Source organism: Pelophylax lessonae (assembly GCF_965119305.1).
Source record: "Pelophylax lessonae genome assembly, chromosome: 12".
Classification (NCBI taxonomy): Eukaryota; Metazoa; Chordata; class Amphibia; order Anura; family Ranidae; genus Pelophylax; species Pelophylax lessonae.
Genome location: NC_138779.1, coordinates 168,479,753 through 168,501,147, shown reverse-complemented (window position 1 = coordinate 168,501,147; position 21,395 = coordinate 168,479,753). Strand labels below are relative to the sequence as shown.

General features: G+C 44.0%; 1 protein-coding gene across 1 annotated transcript in view; it reads left to right on the top strand.

Annotated features, from left to right (window-relative positions):
- Positions 1 to 21,395, top strand: part of LOC309568939 (receptor-type tyrosine-protein phosphatase H-like) — a gene marked incomplete at its 5' end in the record, with an annotated part of 1,053,085 nt that overhangs the window by 179,787 nt on the left and 851,903 nt on the right. The window contains one exon of the mRNA XM_082274706.1: positions 11,775 to 12,047. Within this exon, the coding sequence (XP_082130832.1) occupies positions 11,775 to 12,047 (273 nt within the window). The remainder of the gene's footprint in view (positions 1 to 11,774; positions 12,048 to 21,395) is intronic.

The window sequence follows — 21,395 nt, the reverse complement described above, 5'->3', positions numbered from 1 at the left end:
CCACAACTTCCAGGCTAGCCAGCCTTGTAACGATAGTATCTCAGTAGGGGTGGGATCCTACATGCTCAGCAATAATGGTCAGGATGAGGGATCCGGACAGTCTTCCCCTCAGAATTTTGGACACAAACAGACCAAGCCTGACCTGTTCTATTAGGGTGGCGGACCTCAGCATGGTCTATGTAGATGGTCCTTCCTAGGTTCCTGGTTTGTCTTTACAGAGCAGGTGTTCCATAGCTCAGGCCTTTCTTTGTTCTGATATGGCCTGGGGATGTAAAGGAACTCCCAAAACGCATCGTTGCACCACTCTTCTCTTCTGGCCCCAATCTCCAACATAAAATTTACTGATGAGCGTGGGGGGTAATTGTACCCATACTCCAGGGCCACCTTCCTCTGAATGAGACGTTGACATCTTGAGAACCGAGGAAGGGTCTGTCGATTTCCTCTTCCAGGTGGGGAATATAGGGTCTCTTTTCTCCTGATGAGCTAAGAGTAGGCTTTGTTCTGATCCCGAGCCCGGGTGTAGGTATGAGGTGGGGACAAATCTGGGACCCTCATAGCATAGGCCTCACAGAACCCCAAATCCCTGGCACACTGCATGCGTACCACAGGATCCCTTGTCTCCTCATCAGGTAAACAGGGACTTGCAGAGTTGCTCCTTTCATCTGCTCCCCAGTCCACTCTCTCTCTCTCTTCCTCAGACTTCCATACATCTATTCCTTCTTCCAAGGATACAAACCGATGCTGGAAGCTGGATGACCCTACTTCAATGGCTCCGGCCTCCTCTACAGTGGACACACTGGAGGCCTCTCTCCCGGGAGCCCATTGATTCCCCTCTGCCTCTGAAGCTGGGGATTCTGCTTGTGCAGGTATAGCTGGCGCTTTTCCTGACCGTGACTCGGCCTGTATAACCTGGGTAAATTTCACCTCCAAGGTGTGAGTCTCCCTGGTCTGGCATATGACAGTAAGTCTGCACCACTGGCCCTGGTCCAGCAGCGCTCTCAGCACTCCCCTTCCTCTGCCCACAGGGATCCTCATAGGCACCAGTGCTTCCTGAGTGAATCCTGTCTCCCATTTCACACACAGCTTCCTGGGCCGACAATCACTCTGCACTCCTTGCACAAATAAATCACCACAGTGTCCACACTGACTCCAGGCCTGCAGCCGTAAAGACACATTCAACCCAAAGATGGAAGTGATATCTCAGCTCTCTTCCTCCTTTTGGTTTGGCAGTCTGTGGGTGCCAACCCTGCCCACAACTCCAGACTAGCTGACTCTCTGGCGGTGGCTCCTCCTGTTAGGCAGATCTCTTCTTTCCCGCGCGGTCCAGTAACCTCTTCGCTGCTGCCGGAACTCTGCCTAGCCAGCGCGAATGTCACTGCGTGGCAGATTGTGTTCACCGACACACACACACACCTGCCCTTTCTGTCTGTACCTGGGCCTCAGCTGCATTTCTTTCTTCCCAAGCCAGTTGACCCCCCATACTGTTTAGGAAAATTGTCCTGCTGTCATGAATTGCACGTTCAACACTTTTCTTCACAGTACATGTACAGACACGACCCCTGACATGCCGATCCCTGTGTCCTGGGTCACCATTCTCCTCATCCACACTTGCACCAATTACTGTAAAGCAGATGCAGTCCTTTTGTACAATACAGTGCATTTCTTCTCCATCAACTCTCCTGCATTTCACTTGAGAACAGATACTGTTTCCTGGGTAAATGTCCGTTCGTTGCCCATAGCAATCATCGTTACTAACATGACTCATCAGCACACTTTCACTGATCACTGTAGAGCAGACATTATCCTCTACACTAACACTCCAGTACATTACTTGGGAAAGAATGGCGTTACATGCCGATTTCTCGGCTGTTGCCGCAAGCAACCATTGCGGTAACCCAGGGGTGCATCCCGGACGACACCCCAAAATGTAGCACTGCCCCCCTGAGGACTGCTGGATATTACACTTTCAGGTCCCCCTGGGTTACAGTTAGCAACACCGGCATTCACAATTTAACACTTTACTTCTTTTTTTAATTAAATCTTTTATTAATTTTATCAACATACATATATAATCTCACAACAAACCAAAAAAACGTCTTATTTGTTCTTAAAAAGAAAAACAGTATATGTATTACATTGGTAATGATTGTCCTACTTAACATTCTGCTAAAACTTTGTGTATTAGTACTGCTAGAACCTTGAAAAAGGGGACACAACCCGAAAGCATTTCCTGAAAATGTGGATGTTAGTGCAAATAAAAAAGTATTACAGACAGTGCTCAATTGTTCTAAAGCAATGACAAAGTTATTGCAGAATAAACAGGTCCATAGCAGAATTGTAAAAATTGCACTTTTCTATAGGGGATGAATGGGTGTGAAAGGCGAAGTGGTTAAAATCAATCATATATCTTCCTATTCTCCTGAAGAGATGTCAGTCAGACCCCATCGGTTTGAAATTGGAAGGAAACTAGAAAATAAATTGGAAATCTTTTCCATTAGACCCCCACTATGAGGAAATTTAAAGTGAATGTCATAAATGTGATATTGATATATGTGACAGCCTTAAATATTTTGATAATATTTTATAAAATAATCATAAATATTTATTTTATTTTACAGTGTGTGCACTTGTATTATTACTCACCAAGTCCCTTGTCAATTTTATCTTGGTAAATGATTATGTATAAGAATGAAGGTACTCCCTATGAGGAATACATAAATTTACAGGTTTATACTGATTAGTTAATAAAGGCTACATTCACCAAAAAAATAATAAATGCCTCCCATACATGCAGGAAGATCTTGAAGTCCAAGAAAATCAATGAACTACAAGATTGCTCACCAGTGCCCCCACAGTTCATTGAGAACTACAAGCAATCTGACGCAAAGACAGATGGGACTTGTAGTCCATTCATTTACAGAACTCTCTGAATCAATGATGCCAGCATGTGGCTGGAGCTGTGCACAGCAGTGCTGTATTTTAAATGTGATGGTGGGGGCGAGGCGAAGATTCCCCGCCCGCTGTCATGATAGCTGATCAGGTCGGGGTCCCGGCAGGGGCTTTAGTAATATGTTACATGTTACACCCTTAATATGGTTGTAACATGATATATTACTAATGGTGAACATATCCTTTATGTACACACACTATTGTCTGATAGTGAGGTCTCCTTATAAGCCTAGTACACACAGGCCGAATGTCAGGTGACTTTGGCTGGTTCAATAACAAAAGGCTGACATTTGGCCCATGTGTATGGCAGCCAGTCGGCCGGCTTCTGTCGGATGAGCATGCTGGCTTCTAATCAGTGCTCTCAGCCAATGCCTGAGAACGCTGACCAAAGTGTTCTGACTGGGGGGGCTGTCCTAAAAAGAGCACAGCCAAGAGGGGCTAGGCCCACATGGCCGTGTCATTCTTTCACAGATACCTGTGAATCAATTAACTAAAACCCCCATCAGTAAACTCCTGTGCATAATTTGTACCTATAGGTAAGCCGTTTAGGAGATATTTGCATTACATGCAGCCGATGACATCATTGGTGCATGCGCTCTGAAAGAACGGCCACCTGTGCCATTCCTTCAGATACCTGTGCCGTTAATGATGGCTCCCCTGCACATGCATGGGAATGACATCATTGAGGCTTGGGCCTGTAACACCGCTGTATTCCGTGGACCCAGAAGGAAGACCGGCTGAAGATACACTGCCTCCAGCGATTATCACATTATACCTTTTCCTTGCAGGTCCTAAAAAAGAAAAAAAAAAAAAAGAAAACAACCAGCAGTTTACAACTGCTTTTAGTAACCGCCTGCCCATATAGGAGGTACGGCCAGACAGATACAGTGCCTTGAAAAAGTATTCATACCCCTTGACATTTTCCACATTTCGTCATGTTACAAGCAAAAACAAATGTATTTTATTAGGATTTTATATGCCCCAATGTGGCACATAATTTTAAAGTTGAAGGAAAATTATAAATGGTTTTCAAAATATTTTTTACAAATATCTGAAAAGTGTGGCATGCATTATACTCATGCCCTATGAGTCTATATTTTGTGGAACCACCTTTTGTTGCAATTACAGCTGCAAGTCTTTTTGGGTATGTCTTTACCAGATTTGCACATATAGAGAGTGCCCATTCTTCTTTGCAAAATAGTTCAAGCTCTGTCAGATTGGATGGAGAGCATCTGTGAACAGCAATTTTCAAGTCTTGCCACAGATTGTCAATTGGATTTAGGTCTGGACTTTGACTGGGCCATTCTAACATATGAATATGCTTTGATCTAAACCATTCCATCATAGCTCTGGCTGTATATTTAGGGTTGTTATCCTGCTGGAATGTGAACCTCCACCCCATTCTCAAGTCTTATGCTGTAATTGGCTCCATCCATCTTCCCATCAACTCTGACCAGCTTCCCTGTCCCTGCTGAAGAAAAGCATCTCCACAACATGATGCTGCCACCACCATGTTTCATGGTGGGGATGGTGTGTTCAGGGTGATGTGCAGAAATAGTTGTCCGACTCCGCCACACATAACGTTTTGCTTTGAGCCAAAAAGTTCAATTTTGGTCTCATGTGACTAGAACATCTTCCTCCACATGGCTTATCGCAAACTGAAAACAGGACTTCTTATGGCTTTCTTTCAACAATGGCTTTCTTCTGCCACTCTTCCATAAAGGCCAGATTTGTGGAGTGCAATGCTAATAGTTGTGCTGTGTACAGATTCTCTCCCCTGAGGTGTAGATCTCTGCAGCTCCTCCAGTGTTACCGTGGGCCTTTTGGCTGCTTCTCTGATTAAGGTAGACAGCTATGTCTTGGTAGGTTTGGAGTTGTGCCATACTCTTTCTTTATTCAAATGATAGATTGAACAGTGCTCCGTGAGATGTTAAAAGCCTGGGATATTTTTTTATAATCTTACATACTTTAAACGTATCCACAACTTTATCCCTGACCTGTCTGGTGTGTTTCTTGGCTTGTATAATTCTGTTTGTTCACTAAGGTTCTCTAGCACCTCTGAGGGCTTCACAGAACAGCTGTTTATTCTGAGATTAAATTACACATAGGTGCACTCTATTTACTAATTTGGTGACTTCTGAAGGCAATTGGTTCCACTAGATTTTAGTTAGGGGTATCAAATTAAAGGGGACTGAAAACAAATGCACGCCACACTTTTCAGATATTTATTTGTAAAAAAATTTGAAAACCATTTATCATTTTCCTCCCATTTCACAATTATGTGCCACTTTGTGTTGGTCTATCACATAAAATCCCAATAAAATACATTTACATTTTTTGGCTGTAACATGACAAAATGTAGAAAATTTCAGGGCGAATTAATACTTTTTCAAGGTACTTTACACTGACAGTATGCAGGAGCCTGGCATTACACCCAAAATCTGCTGATCATGAGTGCAATGCTTTCCGGCTCCTAAATAATAATAATAAATGCACATTTTTTTTACCTGCAAAAAAGTTGCATTTATAATTTTTTTGTAAAGGAGAACTTATGCTTTAAGTGCGTGCACTGGGATCATCTATATTTGTATACGACTTGTGCTTAACATGTTCTGAGACAAGCATTAAATTACTTTGCATTATTCACGTCTATGCACAGGTTGTTGGACAGTGTAGAACCACAGTGATTCACTGAAAGTTGGATTGTCATTGAGGAAAACCATGCTTTGGTTACCCACAGAGTAGAACACATAAGTTTGAAAAATAAAATATGACAATGCATTCTGAAAAAAATATAAGCAAGTCTTGGCAAACAGGTTGCAGTTCTCATTCATAAAATAGTGTTCGTGTGCAAATTCAAAGTATTGTCCTTTGATCCGCACATAAAACCAGATCTTTCAAGCATGAAATCGAAAAAATAAATACATTAAAAAAAAATATAAACCCCTTATAACCCTTAATTAAACCAATTTGTTTTTATTAAATCATTCCTCTCCTTCATACCTGGTTTAACTTTTTCTTTACTATTTATATGTACAGTTTTTCCATTTATGTCCATATACTGTATTTCTGTAGCCCATGTACCAGGAACTAAATTTAGTGCATTTAAAAAGTAACACATTACAGGCTAAAATTTGCACTACTGATGAGGTTTAAGCTACAATGGTTCCCCTAGATGGAGTAACATATTTAGATTATAATGATAGATAAAATCCTACTCTATTTCATTTAACTCCTTATGACTACACCAAACTGGTTTAACCACATCGAACCCCCCCCAATCATACTTGGTCTGGTAACTGTGTGTACAGATATAAGTACAATCTGTCTCAGTCCCTTTGGCATCTTCACCTTGGGTGCCAGAGAACTATATATAATTTGTCAGAAATGTCACTTCACACTCTTTACAAATATCCAGGGTATGATGAGAATACGGATGCCAGAGAGTAAAATTCTGGATTTGAGAGAAAAAATTAAAGTGGACCCTCCTGTGTTTTTTTGGCTGTGTTCCCACTAGGGAGATATACCCTTTTCCTGTGTGGTTTGACAAAAAGTGTGGGATATCCCAAGCTACCTTATAGGTAATTATATATGCCTTCTCTTGTGATGGGTGGCTGCATACAACCTAATTGTGTTTCCACAATGTGAATTTTAAATAATGAGAGTGTATGTTGTTGTGCCTAGTGCCCTTAGTAGTGTCAGTAAAAGAATTGTGTTTAAATATGAGGTGCAAACAAAGTCTAAAACCTTCCTCAGTGTTCTTGGCAAATCGTATTGGTGAATACACAAATATAAGTAGGTCATATATAAATATCGATATCATAAGGAAGTCATGTGACCGTGATGACACACGACGAAGGGTGAGTCAGGTGATACTGCTGCACAGAGGAAGTGATGTGAGAATCTTTGTATCCTGCTGTCCATTACAGGAGCTGTTTGCTTTAAATTTAAATGTAAGTTACTACTTTTAAATAAATACCTATTTTGAAATTACTACACAATGAGGGCCCCCTTTTTTTGCATGAATCTTTATATGGTGGAAAAAAACGCGGTTTTAAAAGGCCACACACTCCAGTAAAGAAAGGGTATTTGGATATATAGTGCTCATATTAGTACCTCCTCATCAGTGCCCATAAGTGCCACCTCATCAGTGCCCATCAATGCAGCCTATCAGTGCCCATCAGTGTCGCCTCATCAGCGCACATCAGTGAAGGAGAAAAATGTATTTATTTTCAAAATTTACTCACAGAAAATAAGAAAAACTTTTTTTTTTTCAAAATTTTCTGCCTTTTTTCTTTTTTTTGTAAGAAATAAAAAAGCCAGAGGTGATTAAATACCACCAAAAGAAAGCTTTATTTGTGTGAAAAAAATGATAGAAATTTCATATGGGTACAGTGTAGCATGACCGCGCAATTGTCATTCAAAGTGTGAGAGCGCTGATAGCTGAAAATTGGCCTGGGCAGGAAGGGGGTATAAGTGCCCAGTAGGCAAGTGGTTAAAGGACTTTTTCAGTTTATGTGATTGAATTGCATTTTAGTGGATTTGCAATTACGCCATTCAGTTGCAATTTTTTTTCACATTACATATTGTGTTTGGCATTTATAATCACTGTATTAGAGTCTATATAGGAACCAATGTTTGATTTTATGATATTTACACTGAACAAAATTATGAACGCAACACTTGTTTTGCCCCCAGTGAACTTGACAAAGCGCATGCGCTCGAAACATGTAGTTGCGGCAACCAGAAAGCAAGTTTGTTTATGCCCGTGATCAGCCCCGACTTCCTGACCATAGACCATCGTCTCTTCCGGTGACGCAATCCCCACGTCACTTCCGGCTATCGCGGAAGCAGCGGAGGACTCGGGAACTCGTATGCAGGCAGACTGTCACCAACTGTGGGACTGTGCGGCGGCCGCGCACAGTGTCCCCCTCTGAGCCTGACACCGGCGCTTAGGCGCCACTTGAGGTACCTTATTCCCCATCAGTTATTTATTTATCAAGCGGGACGCCAGCATATCCTCAGGTCACACCGAGCATTATCTGCTGATTTACATTCTCCTTGATATCTCGCAGCAACCCAAGGAGGTACAGGATTGTTGGGACTGTGGCAATATTTTTACTGTTTATCCACTTATGTTTTCAATAAATGCCAATTACATTTAAGAGACATTCTACAGTCTTTCATCCATAGAGGACAGTTACTTATAGACACCAGGGAGCGCCACCCTTCTTTTCTAGTACTGCTAATTCATGACTTCATCCCATGTTTAGGGTTTGGCAGCCTTGGTAAGTCACAATCTATTGTTCATTCACATGTTACCGCATTGTTCGGTCCCATCATCATCTAGGGACATTTCTTAAGGATCAGCGCCTGGACTATTTTATGTGTATTCTGATTACACAGCATGATTGTTGCACAATAAAAGGCCACTCTAAAATGTGCAGTTTTATCACACAGCACAATTCCACAGATGTCGCAAGTTTTGAGGGAGCGTGCAATTGGCATGCTTACTGTAGGAATGTCCACGAGAGCTGTTGCCCTTGAATTGAATATTTATTTCTCTACCATATGCCATCTCCAACGGCGTTTCAGAGAATTTGGCAGTACATCCAACCGGCCTCACAACCACAGACCACGTGAAACCACACCAGCCCAGGACCTCCACATCCAGCATCTTCACCTCCAAGGTCGTCTGAGACCAGCCATCCGGACAGCTGCTGCAACAATTGGTTTGCATAACCAAAGAATTTCTTTACAAACTGTCAGAAACCGTCTCAGGGAAGCTCATCTGCATGCTCTTCCTCCGTCTCAACCTAAATGCAATTCATCGTCGTAACCAACTTGAGCGGGAAAATGCTCACATTCGATGGTGTCATGCACTTTGGAGAGGTTTTCTCCTCACGGATGAATCCCGGTTTTCACTGTACAGAGCAGATGGCAGACAGCGTGTATGGCATCGTGTGAGTGAGCGGTTTGCTGATGTCAACATTATGGATTGAGTGGCCCATGGTGGGGGTGGGGTTATGGTTATCGTATGGGCAGGCGTATCTTATGGACAATGAACACAGGTGCATTTTATTGATGGCATTTTAAATTCATAGAGATATCGTGACAAGATCCTGAGGCCCATTGTTGTGCCATTCATCCATGACCATCACCTCATTTTGCAGCATGATATTGCACGGTCCCAGTTCTTGCATTGCCAGCATACTCACCGGACATGTCATCTATTGAGCATGTTTGGGATGCTCTGGATCGTCGTATACAACAGCGTGTTTCAGATCCTGCCAATATCCAGAAACTTTGCACAGCCATTAAAGAGGAGTGAACCAACATTCCACAGGCCACAATCAACAACCTGATCAACTTTACGAAAAGGAGATGTGTTGCACTGTGTGAAGCAAATGATGGTGGTCACACCAGATACTGACTAGTTTTCGGACCCCCCCCCCCCCCCCAGTACAGAAAAACTGCACATTTTAGAGTGGCCTTTATTGTGGCCAGCCTAAGGCACAGCTTTGCAATAATCATGCTGTCTAATCAGAATCTTGATATGACACAGCTGTGGATGGATTATCTCAGCAAAGGAGAAGTGCTCACTAACGCAGTTAGACAGATTTGTGAACAATATTTGAGAGAAATAGGCCTATTGTGTACATAGAAAAAGTATTCGATCTTCGAGTTCAGCTCAAATGGGGGCAAAAACAAAAGCGTTGCTTTTATAATTTTTTTCAGTGTATATTTTGATATGATCCACTTATATTTGTGTATTCACCAATACTATTTACCAAGGAAACTTAAGGAGGAAGGTTTTAGACTTTATTTGCATTTTATAATTAAACACAATTCTTTTACTGAGACTACTAAGGGCACTAGGCGCAACAACATACACTCTCATGTGTGGTTACCTGGACAGGAAGTAAGCGAAATCTCTCCAACAGGATGAAAGACAGCAACTAAACCCCTTTGTTTAGTAAAGTTGGGAGAAATTAGGCCACATTTTGTTGCAGGCTTTTCTATTATTACTTTGTTTAGAGGGAGAATATTCAAACTTTCTAATTTAAAATATTTACAACAAAAAAAGAATACATACTGTATAATCATTTGCATCCCCTTATACTTAAAATCGGTCGAGAACATTCTTTGTAGTTTAATGAAAACTCCCCATGTTGTTGCAAATAAGCTCAGTAAATGTACATGTTCTTGCCCCACAAATATTCTTATGTATTGTGCCACTGTGATCCTACAAAACCAAGGATGAAAAATGAGAATACAAAAAGGTAACAGTTGCTCTAATACAATACAGGACTAAGCATAACTCCTCCTGGAACAAAGTCCTTCCACAACCATTCAATAATTCAGTCTGATAGTCCCTAATGATCTTAGCAAAGTGTGGAATAAAGCTGGCCATAGATGGATGTTTTTTTTTTCCATCGGCCAGTGGGCTAATCAAAAAAAAAAGCAAGGTGGATGGAGGAATCCTCCCATATGTGCTATTGTATTCTAACAGCAGGGACTCCTCCCTGTCAGAATACACTGTTCAGTGCTGCAGCTGCTTGGCTGCAGGTGCTAATTGAATGAAAATTTTCTAACATTCCCAATTGAGAGAAGCCGATCATTAGGTTGCCTTCTCTAGAGCAGAAACAGCCATAGATTGATCTAATTTTCTTTCCATTTAGGTTCAGCGTATGATTAATGTTGAGGGTATCTGGGTCCCACAGGTATCTTAGAGAATCACAGGATCGCTACCCGTTTCACTTGTAGCTTCTTCAGGGGTCCTGTCAATACCAAATCCCAAGGGGAAGTAAATAAATATGGAGCACTTGGAGCCATAAGATGGAAAACACATGGGAGGGGGGTCTCGGACACACCAGCCACAACCACGAGAAGGGCAGAGAGCACACACACCACAGATATCTCTCTGTAGCATCTAGATGCCATTTGGATCCATTGAGGAGAGGGGAGCTATATTATTAGGAATCGGCACTTGCTAACAGAGAGGAGCAACTGGAAGGGACTACCCTCTGACCACCCATTGTACTTGGGAGATTTGGGTCTATATAGTCTGTGTGGTATATTTCACCTGAAAGTGTCATTGGCTCGTTGCAGACATGAATTTGTAATTCTAGAGAGATATCTGTAGTGTGTGTGCTCTCTGCCCTTCTCGTGGTTGGGGCTGGTGTGTCCGAGACCCCCCTCCCATGTGATTTCCAACTCACGGCTCCAAGTGCTCCATATTTATTTCTTTCGTCTTGGGATTTGGTATCGACAAGATTCTCTGAAGAAGCTACAAGTGAAACGCGTAGCGATCCTGTGATTCTCTGAGATACCCATGGGACACAGATACCCTCAATGATAATCATATGACATATGTATATATGTATGTATATATGTATTTTGAGGGAGAGCCTGTTTCACAATGGGGAGATGTTGCATGTTTTTGTATTGATTTTACATACATTTTTGATGACTAAATAAAATGTATTTTTTTTTATTATATGAATACTTGAGGGGGTTATGAGTGGCTACTTTAAAGTCCCATTTTCCTTTCTGCCCTTGTTGCCAATACTATATGGGGATGTGGAGCCACAACTAATTGAGTCTTGTCTCTCAAGTCAATAAAATGTTTATTTGAGAAGAAGTCAAGGGTTGACTATACATTGGTAACATTGTTGCTATAAATCCAATTATATACCTGATAGGTTATAATTACAGCTAATAACTAATTGTCTATGTGTGTGTGTGTGTGTTTTTTTCTATAATAAACAAATCTATAACAGATAATTCAGAAATTAATTCTAAAACAAATACAATTCTTCCAGTGCCAAGTGAACCACAAAATCTTGCTGGAAATGTTACTGGTATCACCGAAATAGTTATTTATTGGACACCACCTACGGATGTTCACACCAGGTCATATGAGTACAATGTGGCATGGAATAATGTAAAACCAAACAAAGATGAAGGCCGAAATACAACAAGTGATACACAATTTACCATCAAGAGCCTATTTCCAGGAAATCTTTATAGAATAACAGTAACATCTGTATTTAGAAATACATCTAGTGAAAATGCTGTCAACAATTTTCAAACCAGTAAGTTCATTTTTCTTGTTTATTTTTTCTGTACATTGTCATAATTTAGTTTGTATGACTGATTTAGTTATTTTATAACAACAGGGTGAAGAGTATTGAACCAAAATCCCAGGCTGCTAATCAGTATAATAAGCATTAGAGGACACTTGGATGTGCTGACACAATCCAACCGCCCTCTGTGTTGTTTCTGGGGCAACAAATCCATGAACATTTACACTCAGTCCACTAAATATTTAGCATGTTTAGATTATGGAGAGGAAGTTGGGGCAGCCCCTGAAAGAAGAGGAAAAGCCATTACCAGACACCTAAGACACCAGTTTTTATTGGGAAAACAACCACCATTTTTCCAATAGGAATAATTGCTGTTTCCCTGAGATCTTTCAGCAGGTATTGTCTGTCATTAAAAAATAGGCCAAATTGAACAACTGACTTCTTGTAAGTGAATATCCCATGAACCCATTAACTCCTAGCACATTGCAGTAATGTGTGTGGTACAGCACACTTTACAAGAGTGCTTGTGTGTTGCCATTCATTTTTAAAGACACCCCTTTGTATGTACACTACAGCACATCGCAGGGGAATGCAACTCAAGATATAGATTGCAGCATGCTGCAGTGGAAAAAATATCTTAAACACTAGTTTTGCTATGTTGGAGCCCATTCAAAATGAATGGCTTGCATAAATGCAGTACATCACACTAAAATCACAATAAATTATGTTACTGCCTATGTGTTACTGCAGAGTGGTACAGTATATTGTGAATTAGACCATAGTGATAAAATTCATATGTCACTATTGATTTCTGCTTTAAAATGTATAAAAGTGTACATAGTGAGAATTATCTAAAAGGCATATGAAAATTAATTTGCTTCTACAGTGGGGGAAATAATTATTTAATCCCCTGTAGATTTTGAAAGTTTGCCCACTTACAAAAAAATGAAGGGTCTATCATTTTCATCTTATGGGTATTTTAAATGATAGAGACAGAATATTAACCAAAAAGTCAGAAAAAAACACATGACACAAATGTTATCAATTGATTTGCAGTTCAGTGAGTAAAATAAGTATTTGATCCCCAACCAAAACATGACTTATTACTTAGTGGATACACCCTTTTAGGCTAACACAGAGGTAAGATGTTTCTTGTAGTTAGTGACCAGGTTTGTACACATCTCAGGAGGGATTTTGATCCACTCTCTTTTTTTTTTTAACAAATCTCTAAATCCTTAAGGTTTCTTGGCTGTCATTTGGCATCTCAGAGTTTCAGCTTCCTCCATAAATTTTCTATAGGATTAAAGTCTGGAGACTGGCTAGGCCACTCTCTGACCCTAATGTGCTTCTTCTTTAGCCACTGCTTTGTTGCCTCTGTGGTATGTTTTGGGTTATTGTCATGCTGAAAGACCCATTCGTGACCCATCTTTAGTGTTGTGGCTAAGGGAAGAAACCTTAAGGATCCAGGGAAGATCTGTAAAGAAGAGTGGGCCAAAATCCCTCCTGAGATGTGTGCAAACCTGGTCACCAACTACTAGAAATGTCTTACCTCTGTGCTTGCCACCAAGTACTAATTCATGTTTTTCTTGGGGATCAAATACCTATTTCTCTGTTGCTCATTGACAGACGCAGGATTCATACTTGATATCAGTAGGGTATTGCTGCCCCCTACAGGAGTAGGACACTAGGCAGAAAAAAAGTTCTGGCTACACCTATGGGCAGTCCCAGGGGGTATACCCTCTCTCTTCCTGCTATAGGATGTCGAGGTGGCTGCAGGGCCCTCAGGTTGCCAGCTGACTATAGATGCACTTTCAGTGGTCCTAGATTTGTTTGTGTCCCAGGTGGAGGTTGTCTTTCAGGGGCAAGGTGCTAGAAAACGCCCTCCACCTACCCCTGCCTCGTCTGATGCCTCAGACTCTGAGTCTGAATCAGTCACTGCTGACACAGGTCTCCCTTCCAGGTCTACTGTCTCGCGCCCCGTCTCCTCTGATAGTGAGGATGACCTTTCTGCCTCCGCTGCCGCGCAAGACAATGGGTTGGTGGACGCACTGATTGTGTCTGTACGTGATACCCTAAAGATGGAGGACGCAGCTGCGACTGCGATTGATGCGCAGGTTTCTTTTGGCACTCGCAAACTCTCCAGGGTGTCAAAGGTTTTTCCTTTTCCCGCATGCTTTTGCAATATAATTAAAAAGAATGGGACCATCCGAAATTCTCCCTGGGATGCCTAAGCGGATTGCTAGGCACTACCCTTTTGAAGAGTCCCTCATTAAAAAGTGGACGGTGCCGCCTATGGTGGATCCGCCGGTCTCCAGACTGAATAAAGCTACTGTGATCCCGGTGGAGGATTCCCCGTCCATTAGGGATCTGGTGGATCGTAGGGCGGAGTCTGTGTCCCACACTGTGTCCCACACTATGTTCTGCCTTAAGACCGGTGTTTACTATTGCCCGGGTTTCACAAACATTAACGGAATAAGTTAAGTTGCTACGCCGTGACCTGGAGGGGAGACATCTTCCCCCTGCCATTTCAGAACTGCTGGACCAAATGGTGCAAGGGCTTCAATTTGTTTGCGATGCCGCACTGGATACTGCTCCAATGCTGGGGCGTTTGTCGTTATCGGCGGTGGTCCTCCGGCGCATGCTGTGGCTGAAGTGCTGGTCTGCGGATTAGGCTTCAAAGAAAGCCTTAACTGATCTCCCCTTTCAGGGGGATTGCCTGTTTGGAGCTACCTTGGATGATATTATCAAAGGTCTTACTGGTTGCAAGAGCACCTTTCTCCCACAAGCTGCCAAGTGTAAGGACCCCCCGTCGCAGACAGGGACCCTTCTTTTCAGCACACAAGAAGTTTTTTCATCCCTCTGGATCAGTCAACAAGGCAAAGCCCTTCAAGGCCCCCTTGGGGGGGTTCCAAGCGACCATGGTCTGGAAAACAAAAATCAAGTTCCTCCAGACTTGAGGACAAGGCCACTTCAGCCTGAAGGTGCGCCCCCACCCATATCAGGGGTGGGGGGGACGTCTTTGCCAGTTCCCGGACCCGTGGCTCTCCCAGATTCAAGACAAATGGGTTCACGAGGTCATACGGTCGGGGTACAAGATCGAGTTTCAATCAGTTCCACCAGTAAGGTTCTTCCCTTCCAATGTGAGACTGTCCCCAGATCGCTTACGGGCTCTGTTGTGGGCAGTACAGGACTTGGTACAACAGGGAGTAATAGTTCCGGTTTCGTGTGTGGAACGTTTTCGGGGCTTTTACTCAAATCTGTTCACAGTGCCCAGGATGGAGGGCAAGGTGCATCCAATCCTACGGGTACAAAAATTCAAGATGGAATCCATTCGCACGGTGGTGGCCTCCCTGCATCAGCGGGATTTTCTGGCCTCCATAGACATCAAAGATGCCTGCCTTCACATTCCCATTTACGCAGGACACCAACATTTTCTGCGCTTTGCAGTGGGAGAGAATCATTATCAGTTTGTGGCATTACCCTTTGGTCTCTCCTCTGCTCCCCGGGTCTTCACAAAGGTTTTGGCTCTGGTTCTGGCACTGTTGCAACAATGGGGGATATCGGTCCTGGGCTACTTGGATGACCTCGTTCTCTGTGCGGAGTCTCCACAGGCTCTGATGACAAATTTGGAGATCACCATGAAATCTCTGGAAGAGTTTGGGTGGATTGTGAACCTGCAGAAGTCGTCCCTGGTTCCCTCCAGGAGACTGGACTATCTGGGCCTGACTTTGGATTAAGCCAAGGTCTTTCTCCTTCAGAAAAACTCCACAAACTCCAGACAGCGTCTCAGCTGTTGCTGTCCAGCAAATGGTTGTCCCTTTGGACCTGTATGAGAGTTCTGGGACTGATGGTGGCGTCCTTCGAGGTGGTACCTTTCGCTCAGTTTCATACGAGGACCCTCCAGAAGGAGATTCTTCTCAAATGGAACAAGAATCCCGTTTCCCTGGACAATCAGATTCGGCTGAGCGAGCGGACCAGGGAGTCCCTGATATGGTGGCTTCGTTCTCTGATGCTCATTCAAGGAAAATCCTTTCTTCGGATCTATTGAACGATTGTCACCACGGATGCCAGTCTATCCGGGTGGGGAGGGGTTCTCGGCAGGTTTTCTGCTCAGGGAATCTGGTCCCTGGAAGAATCCAGGTTGCCGATAAATGTATTAGAACTGAGAGCGATCGGGCTTTGCCTGGTTCACTGGATCGAGCATCTTCGGGGTTGTCCAGTGCTCATTTAATCGGACAATGCCACGGCCATGTCTTATGTAAATCACCAAGGGGGCACCAAAAGTGTCCGTGTGGCTTTGGAAGTGACCGGCATCCTCTGATGGGCGGAATGCTTCGTTCCGGCTCTCTCCGCTGTTCACATTCCAGGCGTGGAAAATTGGCAGGCGGATTTCCTCAACCGACAGACCTTTGATCAAGGGGAATGGTATCTCCATCCGGAGGTGTTTCACAAGCTGTGCCTTCGTTGGGGCATCCCAGATGTGGATCTGTTGGCATCCCGGATCAACAGGAAAGTGCAGAGGTTTGTAGCCCTCTCCCAGGATCCTCTGGCAGACGCCACAGATGCGCTGGTGGCCCCGTGGGGGCATTATCAGCTGCTGTATGCCTTTTCTCCTCTCAAGTTCCTACCGAGACAGGATAGAGGCGGAAGGATAGAGGCGGAAGGAATTCCAATCATTCTTGTGGCTCTGACCTGGCCTTGTCGGGTCTGGTACGCCGACTTGGTCAGGCTAGTCGCAGACGCTCCATGGCGACTTCCTCTCAGGGAGGATCTACTGTCTCAGGGGCCAATCTTCCATCCTGCTTTACGGTCACTGGCTTTGACAGCTTGGCTGTTGAAAGCCAGGTGCTGAAGGACAGGGGATTGTCTGCTTCTGTTATTCCTACTCTGCTTAAAGTGAGGAAAGCGACTTCTAGGAAGATCTACCATCGTACTTGGAAGTCGTATATTGTGTGGTGTGAGTCCCTTGGGGTTCCTCCACGTTCTTACTCGGTGGCTCGGATCTTGGCCTTCCTTCAACGGGGAGTTGAGCAGAAGCTGGCTTTGAGTACTAAGGGTCAGGTCTCGGCCTTGGCGATTTTCTTCCAGAGGCCGCTGGCCACGAAATTTCATCCAGGGGGTGCGGCACCGGTGCGCCCTCCATTGCCACCTTCGGACCTTAATTTGGTGCTGTCGGTTCTCCAGAAACCTCCCTTTGAAAATATTAGGGAAATTCCCCTGCTTACCTTATCCCAGAAGGTGGCCTTCTTGGTGGCCATTACTTCTGCATGCAGAGTGTCAGAACTGGCTGTGTTGTCCTGTCGTTCCCCCTATTTGTTGGTTCATAGGGATAAAGTGGTTCTTTGTCCATATCCGTCCATCCTACCGAAGGTGGTTTCCAGTTTTTAATTAAATGAAGATATTTCGTTGCCTTCCTTGTGTCCTAAGCCAATCCATCCTAAGGAATTTGCACTGCACACTTTGGATGTGGTTCGGGCAATCAGGGTGTACCTAGAAACTACTGACTCTTTTCGTAAGTCAGATCCGCTCTTTGTGATCACGGATGGCCCTATAAAAGGGTTGCCTGCATCTGCTGCGACTATTTCCAGATGGATCAGGCAGACGGTGGTGCAGGCTTATTCAATTAAGGGTCAGGTTCCTCTCCTTTCCTTGTTAAGGCGCACTCTACTCGGGCACTTGGTGCTTCCTGGGCTTTTCGCCATCAGGCATCTGTACTTCAGGTTTGCAAGGAGGCTACCTGGTCATCTGTTCATACCTTTAAAAAGTTTTATAAAGTTGATGTGCTGGCATCTGCGGATGCCTCTTTTGGCCGCAAGGTTTTGCACGCTGCTGTTTGAGGGGACCCTTGGTTTACCTTGGGGGTTCTGGTTGTTTTCAGGTGTGTCTCATCTTCTTGTTCCGATGAGTCCTATGTTTCCTGGTTGGCTATGTTTTAACCTTGTGGACTGTTTTATATGCTGTCCCACCCCTCAATTATGGCACTGCTTTGGGGCGTCCCTACTGATATCAAGATATGAGTCCTGCGTCTGTCAATGAGCGACAGAGAAAACTGGATTTTTGACTTACCATAAAACCCTTTTCTCTTAAGCTCATTGACAGACGCAGTACCTGCCCCTCTATTTTTGAGTTGGGTTGGTGTGGTTTCTCTGACTCTTTTTTTTTTTCTGCCTAGTGTCCTACTCCTGTAGGGGGCAGGAATACCCTACTGATATCAAGATATGAGTCCTGCATCTGTCAATGAGCTTAAGAGAAAAGGATTTTACAGTAAGTCAAAAATCCAGTTTTTACTCACTGAACTGTAACTTAATTTAGAGCATTAGTATCATGTGTTTTTTCTGTATTTTTGGTTGATATTCTGTCTCTGTCATTCAAAATACACCTATGATACAAATTATAGACCCGAGGGTGGGGTGTGGTCTGGAAATGGCAGATCACTTGTTAGTAGAGGCATGTCATCAACTAGGAAGCGGAAGGTTAAGACATCCCTAAAAGCAGTGGACCTAAAAGCGAGATCCAGCAGTATTTTCCGAGTGCACACAAGTATAGTGCAGGGACTGAAATGGAGTATACGAGAGATCAAGCAACCGGGTTAGCCTTGTTACAGGCAACTCTGGACTCCACTACATCCTCAGTCAGTTCGGACAGTACTTTGGAAGCCCGGCGGACATTAGCAGCGGAGAAGCAACCCTTCACCCCACAGATTGGCTGCTTGGCTGCTTATCGTCTCTATCGAGTGAAGGGGATCGACGTGCTCCTATACAAGCGCTCCTGACGAGGGAAGATATAGAGGCTCTCATTTGTAGGGTAGAGGAAGCCCACCATAGAAAGCTTCAATCAGTTCGGACAGAGGTGCGGGAGCTGTCGGACCGTCTCACGGTGGATGAAGACTCAACCCCGGCTTTGGAACAGCAGGTGGCAGCCTTGGAAAGGGATCGGGATTCTCAGGCAGAGACAGCTGTAGTGTTGCAGTCACACCTGGAAGCGTCTCCCAGAAGCAACAGGACAGGAGAACATCCGAGACACGGTTTTGGCTATCTTTCACAGGGTCCTGGGAGATACCCTGCCCATTAATATGGAGTTCGATAGGGTTCATAGAGCATTGGGCCCTAAATCTTCAGACCCAAATCAGCCTTGAGATGTGGTATGTCACCTTCACTATTATGTGCATAAGGAGGCAATACCCTGGAAGGCATGGGAGGTATGATGGATTTTGATGGGGTACAAGTAAAGATACTACCATACGTCTCCAGAGCTACACTGCAATGCAGTGGTCTCCTCCGCCCAGTATTGGACCAGGTGCGCCAAATGGGACATGCCTATAGATGGAGATTTACAATTTTGGTTATGATACAGAAAGGTATGACTTCCTTCTTTCTCCGCTCACAAGCTGATCTAACGGCCTTTTTTCCGTTTTTGGAGATTGATCCTTTCCTGGTCCCAAATTGTCTCCAGTTACTCCCACTAATGTCGGGTCATATGGGAGCTATGTCCCTCCAGCAGGATGGACTGCAGCAGTATTAATAGTTTATAGACCTTTGTACTGTTGCATAACCTCCTCCATTGTATGGATAGGTTTAACCAGGGTATTACATGGCTGAGGTTTATAGTACCATCTCCTGTGAAGTATGATATTTTTTATACCTCTCCCTTTGGATTATGGATAGTTTGCTTTTCACCAAAAGGCCTTGTATGTTGACTTGAACTGAGTATTAACTAATGAACACTTTTTTTTTTCACCATATGATGACCACTAGGTTGCGTTGACAGTCATAAGTGGAAAGAATGCTCTTTGGTGCCATCTGGCGTACATATTGCAGTATTCTCTGTTTTTACACTCTCAATCTGAAGGGAATGTAGCTGAGGAATGCTTGATCTTGCCTTGATCACATAGGATAAATGTATATGCAATTTTTTGGATATAGCTATGTGAATTATCTTATTTTTTGTTTTTTCTGAGTAAAATGCAAGATTGGGGCCTGAGTATTTAGCATGCAAACTGCAGAATCTACTGCTACATTGCTTGCTGAGTGCCTTGGATACCCAATGTGCTCAATGTCATATTCTAGTATGGGAAACGGTCCCAGATTGCATGGAGGTTTAGTTAATAATTAACCCTTAATAAAATGCCTATAGCCCAAATTATATTTATAATATACTTGGTTGGCCTCTGGCTAAATTCCCTGAGAATGGAAGATATTGAATTGTAATTATTGGATGGAGCATATTGATGCTGATCTTGACCATGTTAAATGTTATGACCTATAGTATGGTTATGTCTTCTTTCTTCCCTTCCCCTCTTCCTCCCAGTAAGGGGTTAATGTGTTTACATTGTCACTGTGAATGAAGATCAATTTTTTTTCCTTTTTCTCATCCCTCCCTGTTAGGGTCTTATATATACACATAGTCACTTTGGATGAGGGTCACTTGCAGTGATCTATGAATTGACACCCCCCCCCCCTTTTTTTTCACCATATTATGTCCCCTAGATGGTGTTGACAGTCATAGGTGGACCCTTTCAATGCAGAGAGACCAGCGTGCCACCTTTCAATGCACAGTGACCAGCGTGCCCCCTTTCAATGCACAGTTACCAGCGTGTCCCCTTTTAATGCACAGTGACCAGCGTTCCCCCCTTTCAATGCACAGTGACCAGCGTGCCCCCTTTCAATGCACAGTGACCAGTGTGCCCCCTTTAAAAGAGTGACCAGCATGCCCCCTTCAATGCAGTGACCAGCATACATGCCCCCTTCAATGCAGTGACCAGCATACATGCCCCCTTCAATGCAGTGACCAGCTTACATGCCCCCTTCAATGCAGAGACCAGCGTACATGCCCCCTTCAATGCAGTGACCAGCGTACATGCCCCCTTCATTGCAGTGACCAGCGTACATGCCCCCTTTAATGCAGAGACCAGCGTACATGCCCCCTTCAATGCAGTGACCAGCGTACATGCCCCCTTCAATGCAGTGACCAGCGTACATGCCCCCTTCAATGCAGGGACCAGCATACATGCCCCCTTCAATGCAGTAACCAGCATACATGCCCCCTTCAATGCAGTGACCAGTGTACATGCCCCCTTCAACGCAGTGACCAGCGTACATGCCCCCTTCAATGCAGTAACCAGCGCACATGCCCCCTTCAATGCAGGGACCAGCGTACATGCCCCCTTCAATGCAGGGACCAGCGTACATGCCCCCTTCAATGCAGGGACCAGCGTACATGCCCCCTTCAATGCAGTAACCAGCATACATGCCCCCTTCAATGCAGTGACCAGCGTACATGCCCCCTTCAACGCAGTGACCAGCATACATGCCTCCTTCAATGCAGTGACCAGCGCGCGGGCCCCCTTCAATGCAGTGA